At 35.6% G+C, this 24,316-nt stretch overlaps 1 protein-coding gene across 1 annotated transcript in view; it reads right to left on the minus strand.

The window, feature by feature from the left end:
- Nucleotides 1–24,316, minus strand: part of EYS (eyes shut homolog) — an 809,794-nt gene that overhangs the window by 614,088 nt on the left and 171,390 nt on the right. The window contains exons 10-12 of the mRNA XM_068183727.1: nucleotides 19,305–19,471; nucleotides 11,621–11,874; nucleotides 335–439 (exon numbers count right to left, since the gene is read on the minus strand). Of these exons, the coding sequence (XP_068039828.1) occupies nucleotides 335–439; nucleotides 11,621–11,874; nucleotides 19,305–19,471 (526 nt within the window). The remainder of the gene's footprint in view (nucleotides 1–334; nucleotides 440–11,620; nucleotides 11,875–19,304; nucleotides 19,472–24,316) is intronic.

The following is a 24,316-nucleotide window of genomic DNA, read 5'->3' on the forward strand; positions in this document are numbered from 1 at the left end:
TAAACCCTATATTGTTTGAATGAATGTGTTGCTGTAAGGTGTCTATACATATATACACTAAATAATTTAAAATCTTAAGTTCTGTCATAATTCTTTCCCAGTATGTTCCAGTACTGTAAGTACTTTTTTTATCTAACTAATCTATAATTTATAAGATATTCTTATGACAAATTAGGGAAAAAACATTCTTTTTCTTAGTCTAAATAACTAGCTCTGTACATTTCAAAATACAAGCAGAATGTTTGTATTATATAAGGCTTTATAGCACTTGAGTAGCAAGTAGTGTGTCATATTGTGCCAATGTAGGAATTATATAAAAAGTACAAATGCTTACCAAAGGGGCAATTGCATTTGAAGCCACTTATGTCCTCTTCACAGGTTCCTCCATTCCAACAGGGTTTGTCTTGACACTCATTGATGCGAACAGAACATGTTTCTCCTGAAAATTTGAATTAAAAATAAAATAGGACAAATATGCTGACATGTTCAAATCATAGAGATATATTTGCAATGAAAAAAGTCTATGGGATTGTCACAGTCTATGTGGTGACCCCACTGACCATGGTACACCATGTACACAGGACTACTGATAGACTCCCTGTGTGTCATGAATTTTTCTGCTTCTTGGTTACAGGGCAGTCCATTTTGACAGACAAAGTTGGAAGCGTTACAATCAGGAAAATAGAAAGCTTTCCTACTGAGGTTATACATAATCCTGACACTTTTTTTCCCCTAGTATACAAATCTACAGCATTCAAGCAATTTTTGTCCAGTTTTTTCAATAATTTTCTTTCATTTTGCTTTCTGACACCTTTGAAACAGAATTGTGAAGTATAATTGACTATGCAAATCAGGCCAACACTAATTTACAGACATTTGTGTGCAATAGAACTGTTCAGCCTGTGTTCTACAGCAAGTTGTCAGTTCTGTAATATTGGACACAGGAGGAGTAAAATCAAATCACTAAAGAACATTTAATGAGGCAAAATTCAGATAAAAGGGTATGAAATAATTAAGAGCAAATCTAGAAAGTATAGTGAAATGTAGATTTGTAATCTACAAAAGCAGTTGCTTTGATATGTAACAGGAAAAGCTATTTCCAATGTATTGGGTTTATGTGGCCAGATTTTGGTAGAAGGAGGAGCACAGGCGTGGCTTCTGTGGGAAAGTGCCAGAATCTTCCTCCATGTCCAAGAAAGCCAATATTAGCAAAGTCCAAGATGGACATGCTGCTGGCAAAGGCTGGCTGGACCAATCAGAGATGGTGGTAACACCTCTATGATAAGACATTTAAGAAGGAAAAAAAGTTCTTGTGTAGGTGAAACAGCAGTGAGAGAACAGCTGAGTGAGAATATGTGAATGGAACAGTTCCATGGTCAGTGCAGGAGGAGCCGGAGGTGCTCTGGGCACCAGAGCTGAGATTCTTGTGAAGCCCGTGGTGCAGTTCATGGTGAGGGAGCTGTGCCCCTGCAGCCCTTGGAGAAGATCCATGCCAGAGCAGGTAGTGCCTGAAAGGAAGCTATGAACCTGTGGGAGGTCCATGCTGGAACAGACTCCTGGCAGGGACCTGCAGACCTGTGGACAGAGGACGAGCAGGGTTCCTGGTATGACTTGTCATCATGTGCTGTTCCATGCTGGAGCAGCCTGTCCTTCAAGGACTGCACGCCACGGAAGAATGACCCATGCTGAAGTAGTTTGCGAAAAACTATTTCCCGTGTGATGGACTCATGTTGGAAAAATTAATGGAGAACTATTTCCTCTTGGAAGGATCCCGTGAGGGAGCATGGAAAGGACTCCTCTTCCTGAGCAGTGAGAGAAGCCACAGATGATAAACTGACCATAACCCCTACTCCCTGTCTCCCTGTGCAGGGAGCAGATAGAGCTGGGAAGGAGCGATGGGTGAGGGAAGGGGTTTTTAAAGGTCTTATTTTACTTATCCTGCTCTGATTTTATTAGCAATAAATTCAGTTAATATCTCTAATACTAGTCTGTTTTGTCTGTAATGGTATTTAGTGAGTGATCTCTCCTTGTCTCAACCCATGAACTCTTTGTTATATCCTCCCTCCCCTGTCCAGTTGCAGAGAGGAGTGATAGAGAGGATTTGGTGAGTGCCAGGTGTCCAGCCAGGGTAAACCCACTATGTCCAGCCATAGGAGTATGAATGTAAATCACATTCAGCAGTATGGAAAGCATGCTGGGCTTTCTGTGTATCTTACAGCAGAAGATAAAAAGAAACCAAATGCTGATATTCCTCTGAATTCTTTCTATGGTGAAAATAATTTGGTCTCTTCTCTGCAGCCCACCTACAGACCCTCTCATAGAATCATATGAACCAGGACTCTTGGCTCTCAAAACCTGTATCTACTAGATACAAAAGGTCTTCTTTGGAAAAATGAAGCACCAAGATTCTTTTCCACACATAAACTTGTGATAGAAGGGCTCCTATTGTTTTTGTTTTTTTTTTTTTTTTCTGCCTCTAAACATGCCCTGCATTTTCCATAAGATTTAAAGATATATGGATGAAAAGGGGGAGAAAAAGCATAGTCCAGGGAGAGTTCAGGTAACTCAATAAACTAAAAAGCATTCTGCTAAGAGCAGCTGCTGAGTGCTGTCTAACATATGCCATGGCACCAGTGAGCATTACAGCAAGGACTGCCCAACATATAAATTAATTCCAAGTTAATTTTTTAAAGAATTTTCTTTGAAGTGCTGATAAGGTAATGGCACTATATGCAACCTTGCTGATCTACTTCTGGTATTTTCCATTCCTTTTTCTTTCCAGTTCAGATCCCTGATTATGGTGGGATTATTATTTATCTCTTTTGAGGGAGATAAATAAAAATGCATTGGCATCTGTTCTCTTTCTCTGGATAGGCAGGTGGAGAGAGTGCAAATAGCACAGTTTCCTGCAGAAATAAATTACCTGGCCACAAGCCATGGGCAAGCTGAAGCATGAACTAGAAAAAACTCCTTGAAACAGATTCTTCCACCTCCCTCAAACTGTTACAGGTTAAAGCAAATGCAGTTTCAAAGGAAATAATAGAATGAGATCATCATCATATACTGATGATATCTAAGATAACATGCAAGAGGGAATTTAGGAATTCATGTTCTCAGAGTACAAAGGTAATATGTGGGCAGTATTTAAAAATATTTCAGAGAGAATCAAAGAATCTATGAAGCTACTGTGAGACTGTATTTTCTGAGTATTTGAGATGTGAAAAAAGCTGGACAGATACAGAGAAGCCTTTTTTGTTTTCAGTATGCACCTCCTCTCAACAACATATTTGAAATGTATGATGAGAACCTTTGAAAGTCAGATAAAAATTCTTAATTGGCTACAAATTACTTCCAGCATCAAAGTATGTTAATATAATTTTTTTTGTTTATGCTTTTAAGGTTAAAATTAATACAACACATTCCAAACATAATTACTAGTAAAACATAATATTTAATTAGCTATTTAATAAATCATAGCTTTAGGTCTGAGTTCCTATAAATTTGAAAGGCATCATATCACCAATTCTGAAGTACAGAGAGAATGTTAAAAATTACCATGAGCCAACTATACTTCTATTATGTCTATAGAATATTTTATGCTGTATAAAATTGCGGTGTTCTCAAATATATGACAGATAATTACAGGAAAGTCTGTCACTTGCAAATTGTATTGCCTGATCTTTAACAGCAACATTTTCTACTGGCACATTGATGATACACAACACATTATTCTGCAGGAGCACAAAGGTGTTGATAAGAACATAAGGACCTGAGAAGGTGAATACTAAAAAAAATAGCAAAGATATTTCATCATCCTCCAGTGTTACTAATATCACTTACTCTCTTTAAAATAGACATGCTATTTTAGCAAAAGTAGGGACTTTGAAGTTCTCAGGTAAATATAACTGCAGATGAAAGACGACAAAAAAAAAAATTAAGTTTCATGAGTCTAATGGATGAAGTCTCATTGAATATTCTGTACCTTCAGAAGTGCAACTCTGTAAAATTACCAGATTGAAAGTTTGAACCTTTCAAAATTTGGATGTCTTTTTTCTGCTTAACTTAGACATTAACTGCACTTTATCTGAACTTATCAAACTATTGTTAGATTTTGTAAAATATCCACAAAATTGAGGGGTTTTTTGATCTTGAAATAAATTCAATTTCAAATTGTTCTCAAATGTGGTGCCTCTTTGTTCCGAGGAGGCTGTATTCTCATCTTAAAACTCCTCCCATGGGACACCTGATAAAACCCCACAGCCCTGGGTCTGCTTCCTCTCTCTCGGCTCTCTCTGCTCTCGGCTCTGGGCTCTCTGGGCTTTGCTCAGGCTCCCGGGCCTCTGCCCTCTGCTCCCCCTGGCACGGGGAGGGGCAGGGGGGAATAAAATGGACTCCCCTGCTAAACAACAGAGACTTGTCCCGCCTGCTTTCCCTGTCGCCATTGTGGCCTCCCTGGATCACAATCAGCACTGCTGCCACACACTGCTACACTCAAATATAATATTCAGAGATTATAATAAATATCTAAAATTCATTCAGAAGTTAGAATAAAACTGAAATAATTTGAGAGCCTATTTTCTTAAAGTTATACACATTATATTTAAAGTATCTCTTATTGAGTGCCACCACCACTATAACATTTCTGTCTGAATCACAAAACACACGCAAAAAGATCAAAATACAAACTTTCATAAAATACTGTTTATACTAACTCTTGTTTTATAGGCAAAATGAAACATCAAGTTTGACAATGTAAAGGTACACAGAATGACCACAATGAAGAAAAGGATGTGCAAGAATATTTTTTGAATTAAAACTCCTTACTTGAGATATTCAAGAAATAAAATTAATCTTTCTATTCCAAGATCAGATGAAAAGCAAATGATTTAGAATTCTGCTTAATGTAATCTTAATGAAGTACTATTAAAAAAAAAAGAAAAAAAGCAAATCATAAAGGTTTTAAGAAGTCTAAGAAGTAGCCAAAATATTAACAGTGTATTTGAGGATTGTCTTCACATCTGTCTTACTGTCCACCATTTTATAAAATGTGTATAATTGCAAAGCATTCCAGTCATGTACCTGGTAATGAATTGTGAAATTTTGTTGCTTGCTAAGCAACATAAACTATTCTGTTAGATAAGAGATGCATTAAGCTGAGTCATGCTTCTGCTGACTTTGCAGAAAATGCAGTTATGAAAAAGAAAGACAGACAGTCCAGGTGAGGCTTTAGTGAACTTGACAGACAGTTCTTTTTCTCAACTTTGTTGTTCTACACACTTGCTCATTTTTAAATTTACTTTGAGGTCTTTTCTTTGTAAGATATTGCAGTAGTTAAAAATCCAAAACAAATCTAATCTTTATTTACCTCATATAGAGTAATCCTTTCTGTGAACACCTATTACAGATTGAAAATTTATATGATGTGTCCAACCACTCCATCCTTTTAGCTTCCATGAAAGAGTTTTAGCTCAGAGAAAGTCTGTGACTCTTCAAATGTAAACTACCCTGAACCCAGTTCATCTATGTCCATGGGATTACATTGTACATTTGACAATCTGCTCTGGCACAATATGCCAGCAATAAATCAATCTTCCCTAGCAGAAAAAGCCAGCCAGAGCCCCTGAAAAGGTTGCACTACCCAATGCCCTGAGCTGCAAACCCAGCCCAGCCTTGATGTGTGGTGGAAGTGTGGGAGCAGACATGAGCTGTGCTTCTGGGATGGCCTAGTCCTATCAAGATATGAACTGTATGAATGGAAATTGAAGCAGGTATTTCAAATGCAAAATGGGTGTGGAAAAAAAATGAACCTGATTGCCTTCCTTTGTCAGCAAAATGAGTGATTACGTGTTTTCCAGATGACCCTGCTTCAGGCAATTCCTATAAAGCAGCTATCAGAGCCCTGAGAGCACTAACATACCCAAATTGTCTGCAGCAGACCCACCAAGGTGCTTCCTACAGACCCTGCCCATTGTCAATGAGTTCAACTGTGGGTACCCTGATCTGCCCTGAACTATTCTGTAGATGTTTTAATTTCTAATCCTGCCTCCCTGCCTGTCTCAAGAGTGATCTTGTAGGATTTTAGGTTTTTTTTCTTTTTGGATGGATTGTTTGTATGTACATTACAGATTTGTCTCTGGTTCTGTCTCCCTCTGTTTCTAACTTGTTTCCCTAGCTGGGTCCTGGATCTGATCCATTGCTTGTGCTGTCTGGGGCTTGTCAGGGACCCTGTTACCAGACACTGGTTCTGACTTCCCTGTGTAGATGCTTCAGAACTGTGCTTTGCTTAGTGAAGGCAACATTGCACTGAGGTTAAACTTGGATTCTAGTTTGTGATTCCTCTCATGGAGCAGCCTTGATCTTGCTGCTTCCTGTAAACAGGTTTAATCTTCATAATGTGTTAGGGTGTCCGTCAGCTGTTCTAGACTTGATTTGTATAAGGGATTAAGTCTTCTAAAACTTACTTGTGTCAAAAAGGATTGGCTTTCACATAACTTCAAGTACTTTCCTTCAAGATTTGTTTTACTTGACAGCATGGAGGATATACTATCCACACCTATTACAGAATGGGGAAACTATTTAAAAACATCCAGTGAAGGTAAAACCAATTAATAATGTACTGAAAATACAAACAATAAATATTTCCTCAGACTGCAGATATCAATGGACTTCTCTGGTGTATTTGTGGAATAAAAAAGTAAAAACAAAGCCCAGAAATTTAAAGTAATGGAACAATTTCAAAAAGCCCACATGCCATTTTTCACTTCTTGGGCAAAAAGAAGAATGATGAAGAGCATGACATGTAGAATATATGAATGTCAGACTCAAAAAGTCACTGTGAGGCCTACAATAGTGATGAGCTTTAATATTGTTTTTTATTAATTACACAAAGGTGAAGCAATGACAGACAGTGTTTTGTTGTGTGGTGTACAGCATATATTCAGAATGAAGAGATTTCCCAAATCTTAACTCCACAATCAATATTATATAGATACCAGCCACCAAAAGAAACCAACGAGGCCACATTGCTTATCTTCTTAGAGTTCTCAGTAACTGCCTTCATATTTTTTGTGGGCATCTAAACAGAAAAGAGTTTTAATAAAGGACATGTTTAGATAAATATAGGCTCTTTTCCAAATAATTCCAAGAAAGTCTTCCTTTAAACCAGGAGTAAATAGAGTGCTATTTATTTAGACATACCAGTCATCATGAAAGCTGGAGTTAATTGATGCTGAATATTGATGTATCGGGATATAATTAACAAAAAGATATGGGAGAAAGGACAGACTAGGAATTAATCTGAATATGAACTGGGAATTACTCTGATGCATTATGTTACATTAAAAGGACTGAACCAGAACATGGCAATATAGAGTGTCACCACATGACCAAAAGTTAGAAAATATTGAAAAGATATTTATTTAGTTTTTAAAATCATACTGCAAACTTCCAATTTTGACATATGTGAAGTTCTCTTATAGGCAGCGGAGGGTACTTTGATATTTCATCTGAAAGTGAATTTACTATTTATGAAGAAAAACGGAATACATCTGGATTTGTTAAAAAAGCTAAATTACAGAGAAACAACATAGCAAACACACAAAAATGAGATAAGAAAAATATGGGGTTTTTAGCTGTACACAGAGATACAAATAACTGATTCATAATATGCAGTTATGACTGAACTTAAAATCTGTTTTGTACAGGAAAATATCCCAGGATCATAAACCCTCAGAGATTATGAAAATGTAATTGCCAGGGTAGTGATAGCATTTTTATAAGTTTAAACAGCCTTTTATTAATTGTTTGTGGTTTATACTCTGAAAAATCAGAAAATATATTCAGTACATGTGGTAATGACTTACACCTAGTGGGTAATATTATGACATTACTTTTTTCTTTAAATTTGCTTCTATGGAAATGCCATTGTATACTATCTCATTGCATAATAAAAGTTTATTTTAAAGTGTTTTTCAGTAATATATAATTTTATCATTTATATGAGCAAGTCCTCACAGTAACAGTCACAGAATGGTTGAGATTGGAAGCGACCTCTGAAGGTCATTTTGTCCCATCCCCCTGTTCAAGCCAGAACACCCTGAGCCAGTTTCATGGAAGCATGTACAAATGGCTTTTGAATATCTCCAAGGATGGAGAGTCCATAGCCCCTCTGTTCAATCTGCGGCAGTGCTCAGTCACCCTCACAGTAATAAAGTATTTCCTGATGTTCAGATAGCAGCATCTGTGCCCGTTGCCTCTGGATCTGTCAGTGAGCACTACTGAAGAGCCTGGCTCCATCTTCTGTACACATTCCCTTCAGGTATTTATATACATTGATTAGATCCCTCCCTAAGCCTTTCTTCATGCTGAAGAGTTTCAGCTTCCTCAGCCTTTCCTTGTAGAAGTTAAAAAGGACTGGATCCTCTGTTGACTCCTGGAATACACCACTCGTTATTCCTGGAAAGGCTGACTTCATGACAAATGTCTTCCTCCAGGCTTGGCCACTCCTCCAGTTTTCAGTTCACCTCACTCTCTACTCATCCAGCCTATACTTCATCAGCTTTTTCAATAGGATCTTGTGGAAGATCACACAGAAGGCTTTGTTAATGTCAAGGCAGACAATACACACTGCTCACCCCTCATCTACAAGCCAGTCATTTAATTTTGGAAGTTTATCAAGTTGGTCAAGTATGATTAACCCTTGCTGAAACCATGCTGATTACTTCAGATAATTTTCTTGTTATTCATGATTTCCAGGATTAACCGCTCCATTACATTAATAAGGATCAAGGCAACAGTGAGCTGCTTCAAGTTTTCCAGAACTTCATTTTTGCCCTTCTTGAAAAGTGACAATTGCTTTCCTCCATTCCTTGGGTGCTTCTCCTAATCAAGATGCAACAAATATGATCTATTAATGTTAAATGACAGTTACTTTGCATGAAAGCTGCCAGCTCTCACAGAATTACATACCCAAAGAAAGGCAACAAAATTGGTGAGGGATCTGGAGCACAAGTCCTGTGAGGAGTAGCTGAGGGCGCTGGGGTTGTTGAGCTGGAGAAAAGAAGAATGAAGGGGGAACTGTATTACCCTCTCCAGTAACTAGAAAGGAGGTTGTAGCAAGGTGGGCATCAGTCTCTTTTACCAAGTTACAAGTGACAGGATGAGAGGAAATGACTTGAAGTTGTGCCAGGGGAGGTTTAGAAGAGATATTAGGAAAAAAAATCTTCAATAAAAGGGTAGCCATGCATTGGAAGAAGTTGCCCAAGGAAGTGGTGAAATTGCCACCCCGGGAACTGTTCATAAGGTATGTGAATGGGGCACATGGGGATATGGTTGAGCAGTGAACATGGTGGTGCTATCTTAACATTTGTACAGAGTGATCTTAGAGGGTTTTTTCAGCTTTAATGACTGTAAAATTCTATTATGTTATGATTTGTGGGTGCCTCCCAACAGGGCCAATGGGCATACATATATACAGCTTGCCTAAGTATTTCCTGACATGTGTCTCATCCATCAAGGCTGTCTTGCTTGCTTCAGACTCTTTCTCTGGTCTCCAGGATGGTGGATTTTTGAAGGACAATCCTTCCAGTACAGACTGAGATAAAGGCAGTATTTATGACCTCAAACTTTTCCATGTCCAGTCTCATTAAGAATGGGACTACTTTTTCCTTTCTCTTCTCTTTGTCACCTACATACTCATAGAAAACCTTTTTGTGTCGTTCACATTTCTTGTCATATTCAACTTGACCTTAGTCTTTCCTAAACTTATTGCTGCATGCTCAGATAGTGCGTCTCTATTTCCTGCCAGGTTACCCATCCTTGCTTCCACCCTCTGTCAGTATACTTTTTTTTCCTTGGTTGAATTTGGCCAGGAGTTCCTTGATCATCCATGCAGGCCTCCTGGTATTTTTGTCCGCTCTTTGAGACAAATAGCTCTTGAGCTTAAAAGCTGTGATAGATTTTCTTAGGCCCTTCCCTTGAGGGTTTTATCCCATGGGACTCTTCCAAGCAAATCTTATTGTAGAAGATATCAGAGTGGTTGAAGTTCCCCGCAAAGTCCAGCAAAGTACAAAATAAGGCTTGAAGTTTAAGCGGCATGATGGAAATTCATTGTCTTAGATTTTGCACAGGTGAGCCAAGTACTGTGTTCTTCACTTCTATTCAGACATACAGTTCTGCTATCATAATGGACTTAAAGCCACTTCAGGGACAATTCTCTGTTTTATTGCACATTTATTAATAAATGAGCATGAACGGGAAGTAACATCTTTTATTAAATGTGCAAGCAAATGACCAAGAGATTATATAATCAACTAAAATTGAGGACAACAAATCTGCAAGTGTCTATCACATACATAAATGTGTAAATGAATATATGTAAATGAAATAGGCAAATTAATATATTTCATTTCAAAAATGTTAGTACTTAAATGTTAAAAGTATATGTAGCTAGCCAGAAGTTAATACAATGAAAATATAATGAATATTATGAATATAATTATTTTTTCATATGATGAAAAAATATAATATATAATAATATACTATATTTATAATGTATATAATATATATATAATAATATTATATGTAAATATATATAAAATATTATATATATACACACACATATATATAGTATATATATCTATAAAGTAATAATATATATAATATAATAATAATATAATGAAAAAATAGCATTGAAATTATTATTACTTGATATTTCAGTGGTTTAACTGGGACTTAAAAATCTAGTACTACACACATTTTCTGGACTGGAGCAAAAGCCCTGGGCAGCTTGGAAGAAGAAGCTGTAAGTTAATGGCTAGTTAGTCCAAACGACACCATGCATACGATACTATTTATTTTTGCCTTTGTTAGTGGTACCACAGATTATCAATAGAGAAGCATTTGGAGCATTAATTGCCTGTTCTTGATGATATAGACTAAAGGTTGGAAATGCAACACTTTGGTAGTACTGTATTCAAAATTATTTTCTGTCTCCCACATGTAGTCTGAATATTACTATTATTCATGCAAAACAGAAATTAGTAAAAAAATCATAGCATCAGGTTGTGTAGGATTTATCTAATGCAATGCAGAAATCTACAGCCCATCTCTTCCTAGAAAAGTTGTCTAGGACAGACAGATGCCCTATCTCCCTCCAGTGTATAGAAGAGGAGTCTGAACAACTCACTCAAATATAGCAGATTATATTCTATACATGCAAAGAGATCTCATTCCTCCTCAAGCTTGCATTTTCCTGTTCTGTACCAAAACATTTGTTCTTATCAGTCTGTGTATGACTGAAGCCATAACATGTAAGACTGCATAACTGTGAAAATAAAATAATGCAATTAAAATTGTATTTTGGAACTTCATTAATTTTTTTCCCAACAGAATCAAAGCTAATACTCAGAATTGTGCATTAAGTGGAGGGAAGGTCAGCTGGGGAACTGTTAGGAGGGACACCATAAGAATTTCAATGCTAAATAAGTTAAAACACCAGTGAAACATACAAATGAATGCATATGCATATATAATTATAATTAAACAGTCACATAAACATTGCTTACATAGAGTGGGACAAACACATCTATAATACAAGACACTTCAAAAGAACAAAACTTACCTGTGAACCCAGCAGTACAATGACAAGAAAAGTGGCCACTTAAATCCATACAAGTAGCTCCATTCTTGCAAGGTGAACTTGAGCATTCATTAACTTCAACTTCACAGAAGGGTCCTTCATATCCAGGAACACAGTAACAGCTGTAATTATGCAAGTGGTTCTGGCAGAATCCATATTGAGAGCACTGGTTTCCAATGCAGTTGTCTATATCAAGTTCACAAAATGTGCCAGTGTAACCGAGGGGACATATGCACCTGTTATTAAAATGAGAGGAGAGGTGGGAGGAAAGAATCCAATTAAATCACTATCCTGGAATATATAGGTCAATTATCACTAATAATGTTAACAATACTCTGCCTTTAAATTACTCACAAATGAATCACAATTTGTTTTTAATCTTCTTTCTTTACCTTTAATTAGTCACTAAGTAACTTCATTTCACATGCACTGGTAGCAATAATTAATTAAAATCTTAGCTATTTACATAGGACAAACTAGGAGCTATATTAATATTAAGCTTCAAATGAAAATATTGAAAGAGAAAACTCTTATAAATATGAGTCTTATGCATTTTAATCATTTTTTTTCTGAAAAAATGGTTAGCTGCTACAGTATCTCTAGAAGGAAACAATATTACAACCTGTTGGTATGCAAAATCAGTATAAAAATGCTTTATCATTAGCCACAAAAGTTACAATTTCTGTCTAACCAAAGAAAAAGTATCTACAGAATACTATAGATATTGTTCAGTATATTTTATAGAAATTGTTCAGAGTATTGTTTTCCAAAAATCAGACAGAACTCTAAATCATATAAGGCTGGAGATGACTTTTTCATGGTTACCCTTTCTACCTTTTTGTTTTCTTTTGCTGTGTGAATGAAAACAAATCTGGATTATCTCATAGCTGACCCACATCTCATAAAGTTGGAAAATCCCTGGTATTTGGCAATATATTCTTTGATTGATCCTCTTCTTATCATGTCCAGAGGTTTTCTCACACATGAGGTAATTCTACAATAATACATATTCTTGACCCACAGACATGCTATCCAGATGATGGAAAGAACTAACAAGTTAAAGAAGCCTTGATTTTAATAATTTTCTCTACTGATCCATTTGGCAGAAAGAGTATTTTTCCCTTTATTTTTAACACGAGTGAATGCTCATGTGGCTCTTTGCTTCTGTCCTTGTTTACAGTGCCTGCATTTTTATGGTAGACATATGGAAACTAATCAGGAGCTGCGTGCCTTGGAGTACAGCTAATGGACACCAACTGCTAATGATCTTTTAGTCCATGGACCAAAATAGAGCTTGCTTGAAGTAAGCCCTCCATATCTCATTTAGTGTGGTTGTGAGACCTTCATCGTTACCATTTTTGCTCTACAGATCCATTGCTACTGCAGTAATGACTCAAGTATATCTAGCTGTTGTATTCTCTCTTCCAGCCTCAGTCACTTCGTAAATGACAAATCTCTACCTTCTCTTGAGAGCTTCAGCTGATTCTGTTTCTCATTTTTAAGGGAATAGAGTACAAAGAAATATCATACATACTTTACTGTGCTGGTTTTGAATGGGGTAGAGTTAATCTTCACAGTGGCTAGTATGCATATCCTCTTGGTTTTAATACACTGTTTTGGATTTATGCTGGTAATGGATTTGCTAACATAGAGATGTTATTTGTTATTGCTGAGCAAGGCTTACACAGAGCCAAGGCCTTTTCTGCTTTTCACACTGCCACACTGATGAGGAAGTTGGGGTTGCGTGGGAGTCTTGGAGGAGACACAGCCTGGACAGGTGACCCAAACTGACCTAAGGGATATTCCATATCACATGACATCATGCTCAGTATGTAAAGTGTGACGAAGGAGGAAAAAGTGAGGGACATTTTGACTCATGGCATTTGTCTTCTGAAGTTGCTGTTACTTGTGATGGGAGATGCTCTCCTGGAGATGGCTGAACACCTGCCTGCCCACGAGAAGCAGTGAATTCATTCCTTGTTTTGCTTTGCTTGTGTGCATGGCTTTTGCATTTCCAATTAAACTGTCTTTATCTCAACCCATGAGTTGTCTAACTTTTACTCTTCCAAATCTCTTCTCCATCCTGCTGGTGCAGGAGTGAGTGAGTGACTGCATTGGGCTTGGCTGCAGGTGGTGTTAGACAATTACATTTATAGCTAAATATAAATTTTGACTTACATAAAATTTCATTATGCATAAACATTAAAAGCAGGTGTGCTTTTAGCTACCTTTAGTTGCATATTTTCTGAATCTTACCATATTACCTACAATAATATGGTAAACAATCAGTCATATTAATCTTTCTGGTGCAGTTAATCACTTTATTTCCTTTTTTTTTCAGTAACAATTAGCGTGTGCACTGTAAAAATGTAACTATTCAATCATTCCCTGAAAATGTGGCTATTATCATTAGCATTGAATGGAAAATTTAACTTAGAGCTCTCTTTAACAAAAATATGAGGATGAAGAATTTTCTGTCCTTTCCTGACTATTACTACTTGTTGTATAGCTTATCTTCAGAAACCACAGAAGAGCTACACAGAAACAGATGTGATGTAGAATATTCTAGTTTAGGTTTCATACTTCTGATTCCACACTACAAGCAATGATGTCATGAATATCTTATTTTTCAGTGCTTTGGTGTCTAAAGAAATCGAAAACAGCTAAGAATGAAATGCATTTTATTTTTCTTATTGAAATTATACGTGGATGTCTTTTAATTTAGTACGGGTCATCTCCTACAACACTGTACTTAAGTGCTGTACTATAATTACTAATATTATTATTATTAATGTATTTTTATTATAATTAAATTTCTTATTATTATCTTCAGCAGTACTAAGATACTGAGCATGATATAAGAAGCTTTGAGGCATGGATTGATTTTTAGTCTTATTTGCTTTGAAGCGTAAATGTTCCTCTAAAATAAATAATAAAAAAAATTGTATACAGATATATACAATACCAGTATTTTCGTCCATTCGTAAGTATATTTATAGCTCAGGGAACTTGTATTTTGTCCTTATCAGAGGGCTGGCCTGGGCTGTGTGTGTGTGTGTGTGTGTGTGTGTGTGTTTGTGTGTGAGATCTCCCAGCAGAGACCAGGGAATGCTAATGACACCTCCCCAGCCTCTTTCATAAGGAGGACTAAAATGTCAGCCTTACAAAAGGGGGGAACAGTGAAAGCAGAAGCATGGCATCAGAAACCAGCATATGAAAAAGTTTTGTGTTAGCATTAATGGGAACAACAATAATTTCTTAGCTTCATTATGTCCTCTTTCATCCACAACAAGATTTTGAGGGTAAGAGATACTAAGAGAGAAAACAAATACCTCATTGACTTGCTACAAACATGGATTTTAGTAATGAGTAGCAAACACAAGTCATTTGAGGATCAATGTGCTCCCACATGTATCATGCAGATGATTGTATGTTACTACTCCAGAGCCTAAACATAGTTAACGTCACATGATAATTGTTAAGTGGAGATGCAAAGACAGGCATGGAATTTAGTCTAAGAAGGAATGTGTTGCTAAAATGAGAATGGTTATGGCACAGATGCAATGTGATTCTACCAACTTTATATTACTAAAGATATCAAACAGCAGATGTGTGGTTGGTGCTGGTTTTTTCAGGCAGTGTAGTTGTCAAGCTGTCACCACAGGCTGCCTGCATTAAAGATGTAGTGTGACTTGTGTTATTGAGTAAATAATTGTGTACATCAAATGAATCTTTAAAATTACTGCAAAAAGCCAAAGACCAGACTGAAGATGTGTCTATGCTAACCTGTGTTAGGAGATGACCTTGCTATTTTCTATATTGATACAAGAGGCATATAGGAACACTGAAACCTGGAATTAGCAAAGATTTCCCAGAATCCCTCTCTTTGTTTTCCTAATATTTATCATTCTTATATATAAATATATATATATATGTTTATTGCTATTTGTCCAAGCATATTAGCTGCAATTATTCAGTATTAATTATCCCTTTTTGCCATTGAAATGTGACCTGTACACACATAAGTGGTCAAAAAGGTTATTTAGTTTCACTTTGACTTTTTATATCCATCTCTATTCTCTGCAGAAAAGATGTTGTATAACTTATTACAGAGTTATTCCCTAAGAAATTGTGACATATATTCACCAATCATCTGGAGTTGTAGAAGTGAGGAAAAGTATTTCTCCTCTTTCTCTAGTGGAAGAATTCTATTATTGCTGCAGAAAACTATGTAATCACAGTACTAATTTATATGGCACTGTCAACTAGGTCCTGCAGTCAAATTTCATATATAGTATAGGATGAATAAACTTGAAAAAAGAAAATTAGATACAAAAAAATATTCTAATCAAACAGCTCAATTTACCCAGCTGGAAGAAAATGGAAAAAGTCAAGGATGAATAAAATAATAGAAGCTTTAAATTTTGTGATACCCAGAAATTATCTAAATTATGTTTACTTTTCACAATCTTGCTGGCATCAAGCAAAGAAGTTTTTCATATTCTAAAGCATTTTACTCTACAATGTGTCACTTCACTCTTTTGTACTGAGATTAATTAACTATTTAATTATGTGCACTGAAATTAGTATATTGAATACTGAAGAATGTGTTGGCAATTCAAGTTTTGCCATACACCAAACCTAACTTCTTAATGGGACATTTTCCGGCATAAACGCTGTAAAAATTCTGACATCAGACCTATAGCTATTGACTAAAATACATTTTTAAAACATATTAGTTTATCATGACCTTTTAAACAGTGGTAAATCCTTCCTTTCTACTGAATAGACAATAGTAAAGTATCTACTGTTATTTTCTTATTTCAGTAATGATCTTTGTTGTCCAAAATGTAATATTGACAAGAAAAATATTTACAAGGGTGAAGAAATCAGAGTAATAAGTTTCCCTTGGATTTTAAAACAGGAGGTTATACTCCTCAAAGATCTCTTTCACTTTAATTATTCATTAAATGCTTCTCACACAGGCATATTAAATCAGTTCTCTGTCTTCTCCTACAAAGAACATAATCAAACAATACAGGTTCTTTAGAAAGGAAAAAATTATTATTGTTTTCTTTTTAATGTAGAAACATTTTCTATTTACTGAGGTAATGAATCTTATCTGTTGTTTTTTTCTTTCAAGTATATATAACCAAAGGTCAAGAGATTCTTTTGGCATGTGGATGCAATTACTCTGTTGCATGGTATCTGCCAGATTCGTATTGACAGCTACACCATCAACCCAGTGGCAAGAGCAGCAATTCTATGCAGTTATCATTTTAAATACATGCTGATTGACTTACTTCATGATATCACAACAGCACAGACTCAGCTGGCAGTGCAACAATTAATTTGAATTAATTACAGGTTTTGTGTCACTGTGATTGGGGCCACTTTAGTTGTAAGAGAAGGCTCACTAAACCAAAGGAATAAAACTCTTAAAGACTTCTTACTGTAATTATGAGGATCTAAGCACACAGCCTTGCTGAGAATTACACTGTATAGAAGTTTAAAACTCCTCTTCCTTCACTTAGAGCAATTCCCCAGTCTGAACTCAAAGGAAATTATTTGCATATATATAAATATACCTCTAGGTGACACTACAGTCTGGAACAGTATTTTCAAAATGGGAGGAGAAAACAATATGCCATGATAAGGAGAGAAAAAGTTAGAAACATTTCATTCAGTTGACAGCTTATTTCCCATCTGGAAAAAAAAAATGATGGCTTGAAAAATGAGATCTTACAAGAGGGGGTTGTTCTTGAATCAAAGTTGGATATTTTCTGTGACTTCCTTGTGTGAGCATTACTATATAAAGCTACCACAAGAAAAATACATTATGACCAAAATTTAATAATTTAAAATGTAAGATTTCTTAACTAGGAGAAGGGTCTAGAGTTTTATATTAATTTTATGTAAAACAAAATCTAATACATATAAAATTTTTGGCATAACTTTATCTTCTACACTCATTAAAAGAGATTTTGAATGGCTGTAATAGTTTTAAAAATGGATCTCTGTAGGGTTCTTAATGGCACTTATACATTTGGTTCTCCATATATTCTGCTGACAGTTCTCTTATGTCTTCCTGAAACTACTTTGCATCAAATACAGCTCTTGATAAATACCTTAATAAAAAATTATACCCATTTTAGGACAGAAATGCAATTACAAGTATTTAGAAAAGGTGCATGCACTTACATTCAGCATTCCTCTTTTATTCTTTTGTTTTTAATCATGTATTAGAAAAGGAAAATTATTTTTATTTCACTTGATAACAATAACTTGGCAAATATCATTATTTTTAAGGCAGGCATAGTTTAGGAATTTTTAAAAATGCTTCACTGTCATGGAGAAACAACCACTCTCTCTCAACAGAGCAGATATTATACAATAAACATGATACACTTTGTTTTGACAAAATAACCAGTTGTGTTCTTTTGGGGTCAAGTTCTCTGCGAACAAAACTGACCACCTGAGATTCAGATCTTAATGGTGTATTTTCCTGTTCCTTAGATAAACAGACTGATATGACAATATAATTTGTCTTTCAATGACTGAAAAATTAAGAATTAAGTGTCTTCTGTCAGTAAACTGAGTCTGGATTAGCAAGTTAAAATCAAAAGTTCTCTATTACCAAATATCTTCAGAACTACTAATTTCTCAGTAAATGCTAGTGGATTTTGTATTGTAAACACAGCTTTGTACTTCTGTCAGACTTATTCTCCTGATAAAGAAAGGAAAGCCACAGATTTAACAGTTAAATAAAGTGCCAAAATATGGTCCAGTAATTTGATACAAGAGTTGTTGCAAAATGGAAAAAAGGAAGGATGTTGAATTTGTAAGGATTATTTGACAAAAACTCCTTTAACTCTGATATACTGAGAATCGATCACTTTTCTCCATTTGTGTGCATGTTTGGTGATTTCAGTTATTTTTACAAAAGATACTTTGAAAACAGAAGTGAAATTGAAGACATCTTTAATTGCTTCTATTTTTATTTTGTGCAAAATTGAAATCTTTTCTAAGTAGAAACATTAAAGCATACTAATTACAGTGCTTCTAAGTAGGGCATGGCACAGCATAGAATAATGTCTTTCAAAATACTTTTACAGATATTATGGAGAAGTTTTATTTATTCTGGATTTTGTAGAGGAAAAATAAATAATTCCAGTCTGATAAGAACAGCAGAATTCTGTTTATTGAAGAAAATATTTCACATTTATTTTTTCACCATATTTTATAAAATCTCATTTTTAAATATCTACAGCATGTTACAGCTTACTAAGGAGAACACATAGTTTTATGTTTCTTTCAATAACTGAAATGATAATAAATTATCATTCAAATTTTTATAAGACACTCTATGATAGAATCCAGGCACAGAAATGTTTGCCATTTAATAAAATAGATGGTTTATGTGAGATTCTGCATAGTTGGTTTAACTTTGACCAGCAAAGAGGAATATATGTTCCTGCAATACTTCAGAGTATACAGTTTTACTGAATCTGCATCCTTATTAAAAATTAGTATTCCATGGCATTTTTTGACATGAAAATTATATTACTGCACTAACAACACCCTTTGTAATTTCTGAAAGTCAAAATATCTTCATATGGCATAAAACACTTTATGAAGGCTTGCATAGATAGCAATATGTTAGTACCTGTATTTATTAATTCCATCTTCACATGTGGCTCCATGTTGGCACTGGTTTATCTCACAGTCATTAATATTCTCAAGGCATGTGTTTCCAGTCCATCCAAGAGCACAGACACAGTGAGATCTCTGATTTTCTTCATCGTAGAAGCAACTACCTCCATTTGCACATACCTGAAGATGAGAATTACAAATATGCTGTGTTGGATTTGCATGGTCAGGTTCTGGTAGTGGAAGGAATGCTATAGAACTTGTTTCTCTGAGAAGCTGCCATAAGCTGCTCCCATGCCTGACAGATTCCAGCCAGCTCCAGGATGGACACACTGCTGGCCAAAGTCAAGCCCATCAGTGCTGGTGGTAGAGCCTTGGGGTAAGAGAGTTAAGAATGAAAACGCTTATTTCACAGCAGTGCAGACAGAAAAGAGCAGAGAGAGAACATATGAGAGGAACAGCTCTGCAGACACCAAGATCAGCGCAGAAGGAGGGGCAGGAGGTGCTCCAGGCACCAGAGCTGAGATTCCCCTGCAGCCCCTGGTGCAGTGCACGGTGAGGCAGCTGTGCCCCTGCAGCCCATGGAGGGCCATGGGGGATGCAGAGATCGACCTGCAACCCTTGGAGGAGATCCACACCAGAGCAGGTGGATGCCCAAAGAAGGTTGTGACCATAGGAGACCCATGATGGAGCAGCCTGCTCTTAAAGGACTGCATCCTGTGAAAGAGACCCACACTGTAACAGATCAGGAAGAACTGTAGCCCTTGTGAAGGGTTTACACTGAAAAAGTTTGTAGAGGACTGTCTCCCATGGGAAGGAATCTACTATGGAAGGGGAAGGACTCCTCTCCCTGAGGAGGAAGAAGTGGCAAAACCAACATGTGATGAACTGACCATAACTCCCATTCCACATATCCCTGCACCGCTGTAGGGAAGAGGAGGTAGAACACTGGGAATAAAATTAAATCCAGGAAAGAGAACGGAAGGGGGAAAGGTGCTTCTAAGATTTGTTTTACTTCTAATTATCCTGCTCTGATTTTGTTAGTAATAACTTCAACTAATTTTCATAAGTGAAATCTCTTTTGCGTGCGATAGTAATCATTAAGTGATCTCTGCCTGCCCTTATCTCAACTTATAATCAATTTTCTCTCCCCTGTCCAGTTGCAGAGGGCACTGATGGAGTGGCTTTGATGGGCACCTGGCATTTAGCCTGGGTCAACCCACCACATACATAAAGAGTTTTTTCTTTACATATTGGATTTTTTCCCAAAGAGTTTAAAGGAATAAGCCATTGGTAATAAATATGGTTATTTAATCTTTTTATGTTGTAATATTAAAAAGGTACATCTCCAAGATCCTAAAACACTGAAGGCTGTTAAATCAATATATCAATTTATTGTTTAGTTGGTAAAATCATTTATGTTTTAATTTAACAGTACAATTTTTACAACTGCCCTTAAAATGTGCTTGTTTTGGGAGGGACAATAGTGAACTACACTGTTATTTTTCCATTGAAAGAGTAGAGCAATTTTTCCTATGTTGTATAATTTAGCATAATATGTATCTATCAGGAAAAGACTGATTTTTTTCTTTAATTTTAATTATAATGCAGATTCAATCTATCCTTGAATGTAATTTATATGTTTATAAATTACATCTATGCTGTGGGAAAATCAGAAGCTCCTTTATTTTCAATTTGCAGATACTGAAAGATTGATAAATTTAGACTGGAACAGCTTTTATGCTTTTTGTTTTTAATTGCTGATATTACTTACTAAAACAGTATTTCCTGTATTCTTTAAAATTATAAGTCTGAATTAATGCTCCTTTTCTCATTTTACTTTTTAGGTTCCATTTTCATTACCATGAAAATTTTTGCAGTGTGAAGAAGGATAACTACATATTCATTTCAAAGCAATGAAGACCCCTCCTTCTAATCAATTGGTTTTTAAAGAAAATGGTGTCTAGAAGATGACTTAATGCACAAGTATTTCAGTTTCATTGAGTCTGAATCTCTTTTTAATATCATTAAGGTTTGTAATAATAACAGTCCTTGGCAGAAATATTTTAATATTAAGTTATCTTTGATTAAGTTCTAAATTGACCTTAAAATGAAGAGATTTTTGTTATGCTCCCTGTACTAAATTTTAGACTTACCTTGGGATACTTATTCATTATAACAACATATTGAAGGAAAATGCAGTTCAACATAAATGCAAAAAAAAACCCCTTCTATGTGTATGGTATGGGAATTGGTTTTTTTTAATTATTTTTATGTGTTTTCTTACCTTTGTATTTATATGTTTTTCCTGGATTTTATCCTGATGTTTTCTATTTTCTCAAAGCTCAAATAGGTCAAATAAGCTCATACTCAAGAAAACCATCCAGAAAACCTTAGGCGATTAAGACAAATATTTCAATATTTCCACATTATGTTTAATTTATTCTTATGTCATTTTGACACTTTACACTGTGAAGAAAGGGGCTACCCTTTAAGGTGCTAGAGTAATCTAAAGATTTAAATTGAAATGAAAGCTATGGAATGTATTTAAATACAAATCCTATGTTTTGACAGACCATTAACAGGTCTATTCTTGTCAATCTGACCACTATACTTCTGTCTACGGCAAATACTTTAACACAAATCTGCCTTTTTATGTAGTCGTGATAAAATGTAAGAATCACTTTCTTCCAAAATCAACCAGTAGACTTTATTTCAGCTAGAAATTAGTCCTTAGAGGATTTTATTCTTCTCCTATCTTTCCTTTGCAGGAATTGAGGGATATAACTATATGCCTGTCTCTTTAGGTATCACATGCTGTCAAATGCTTGACATAGGACGGCAGTCATTATTTCCAACCCCTCTTTCATCTTACATTTCATAGAATTCTCTTCAGTTTGAATGAAACTGCATTGAAACATGAAAACGTGTATGTATTTTCCCCCAAGCATACAATTTTACTACAGTCTTCAGGTTTTATTACTGCAAAGTCAATTGTTCCTGCAATTTTATTTAATCTGACCTATATTCTTTCCTAGACTGGTGGTACACTAAGCAAGTAGATAAAATGTTTGTCTTAAAAATATTGTAAACAGAAACTGCCTTACTTTTACGGATAAGGAAAATTTGTAAAGTTGCATATACAGACTAGGACAAACACCGAAGTGGCAGCTCCTCTAAACACTAAATATATAGTGAGCATATGGATATTTCCATTGAAAAAGCTGGAGCTATGGTCTTGACTGGAAGTGCAATATGAGATCATGGTTCATAAAAAGAGAAAATTTTCAAGTAAAATATGCAAATGGAGTTCAATAAATTTCAATATTATAAAGCTGTAGATAGACACTGAGAGGAACTTTCAGATGTGGTTTAGTTTCTAACTCATATGGGAATTATTTTTGACAAACCAAGTTGATGTCTGCTAAGCAAGTCTGTTTACATCTTAAAATTGAAAAGAGAATGAAAAATAATTGTAAAGTACTTTTAAATTCCTATTCCTAATTTCCTTTTAAAAAACAATAACCATTGATCCATATCTTGCAGTTCCCATAGTTTATGGTTGCACTTTAGAATTTTTCATAGTAAGAGCTAAAGAAAACTGTTTTTTTAAGATTGCAGACAGAATTTTGAAAAATAAGTGTTTTAAGGGAAAAAAATTCTTAAGATGTAGTTGTAGCCACTAAAAATAATCACACATAGAATCGTAGAATTAAGGCTGGAAAAGATGTTCAAGATTATTGAATCCAACCCTTTATCAAACACCACCATGTCAGCTAAACTGTAACATTTAGTCTCACATCCATTTGTTTCTTGAGCACCACCAGGGATGGTGGCTCCACCACCTCCCTGGGCAGAGGAAGGTGGTGGAGCCCAAAGTTTAACAGCCCTTTCTGTGGAGAGATTTTTCCTGATATCAAACCTTAACCTCCTCTAGCACAGCTTGAGGCAATGTCCTCTTGTCCTGTCACTGGTTGCCTGGGAGAAGAGGCTGACCCCCAACTGGCTACAGCCTCCTTTCATGTAGTTGTAGAGAGTGAGAAGGTCTCCCCCGAGACTCTTTTTCTCCAACCTAAATAACCCGATCTCCCTCAGCTGCCCCTAATATGACTTACTTTACAGACCCTTCACCATCTCCATTGCCTTTTTCTGGACACACTCTGACACCTCAATATCTTTCTGGAAGTGAGAGGCCCAGAATGTCTTAGAACACCTCTTAATTTGTGTTTGTTTGGGTCACAGGTGGACTTTCAAGGTATGTAAACTACTCAGGGATGTGGTACCTCCATCACTGGAGGTTTTCAAAATGTGCTTTATAATCTAACCAAGGCTTTCTTTTCCATGAAAAGTTAGACTAGGTGGTCTTATGAGACCCCTTCCAACCTGGGCTGTTTTATAGTTCTGTGATTCTGTTACTTAGACCTATCATGTTGCACTACAATTATTTGTTATTATAAGTGATCTTATCAATTCTCTATGAGCTCCTGTTAATAAAAATATTAAAATTTGTGGCATACATTGAATATTCAAATCCAAATATTGTTTATTCCTTTTCACGTCTATCTGAGTGCAATACAGGCGAAAAAGCATTATAACACAAAGTGGCTAAATTTGGTCCTGTTGGAAGTCACTAATTTAAAGATGACAAAATTTTTATTTATTTAGAGTTCTGTCATAATTCTTGGTCCAGAGCAAGCAGGTGTTATCCTAATTACAAAGTTAAGATTAGATTTTGAACTTTAAAGGAAGATATCCTCTGTCTTATCTGTTCACCTCAATTTTTAAAAATATTTTAAAAAATAAATAAATAAACACAGCTCTAGTGTATTAATTGTTGGGCTGGGAAACAAGGAAACAAACCCTAATGCATTAATATCATTATATATTTATAAAGAGATAGAAGAGCCCCAATTAATTACATTTATTTTTTGTTCACTAGGAAAATATTATAAATAGTAGCAATCTTTTCAATCTGTTTTGCTGAATACACAGAGGTAATGCAGTTAAGCATAACAGAGATACCATTGG

The sequence above is a fragment of the Anomalospiza imberbis genome, chromosome 3, assembly GCF_031753505.1.
Source record: "Anomalospiza imberbis isolate Cuckoo-Finch-1a 21T00152 chromosome 3, ASM3175350v1, whole genome shotgun sequence".
NCBI classification, from domain to species: Eukaryota; Metazoa; Chordata; class Aves; order Passeriformes; family Viduidae; genus Anomalospiza; species Anomalospiza imberbis.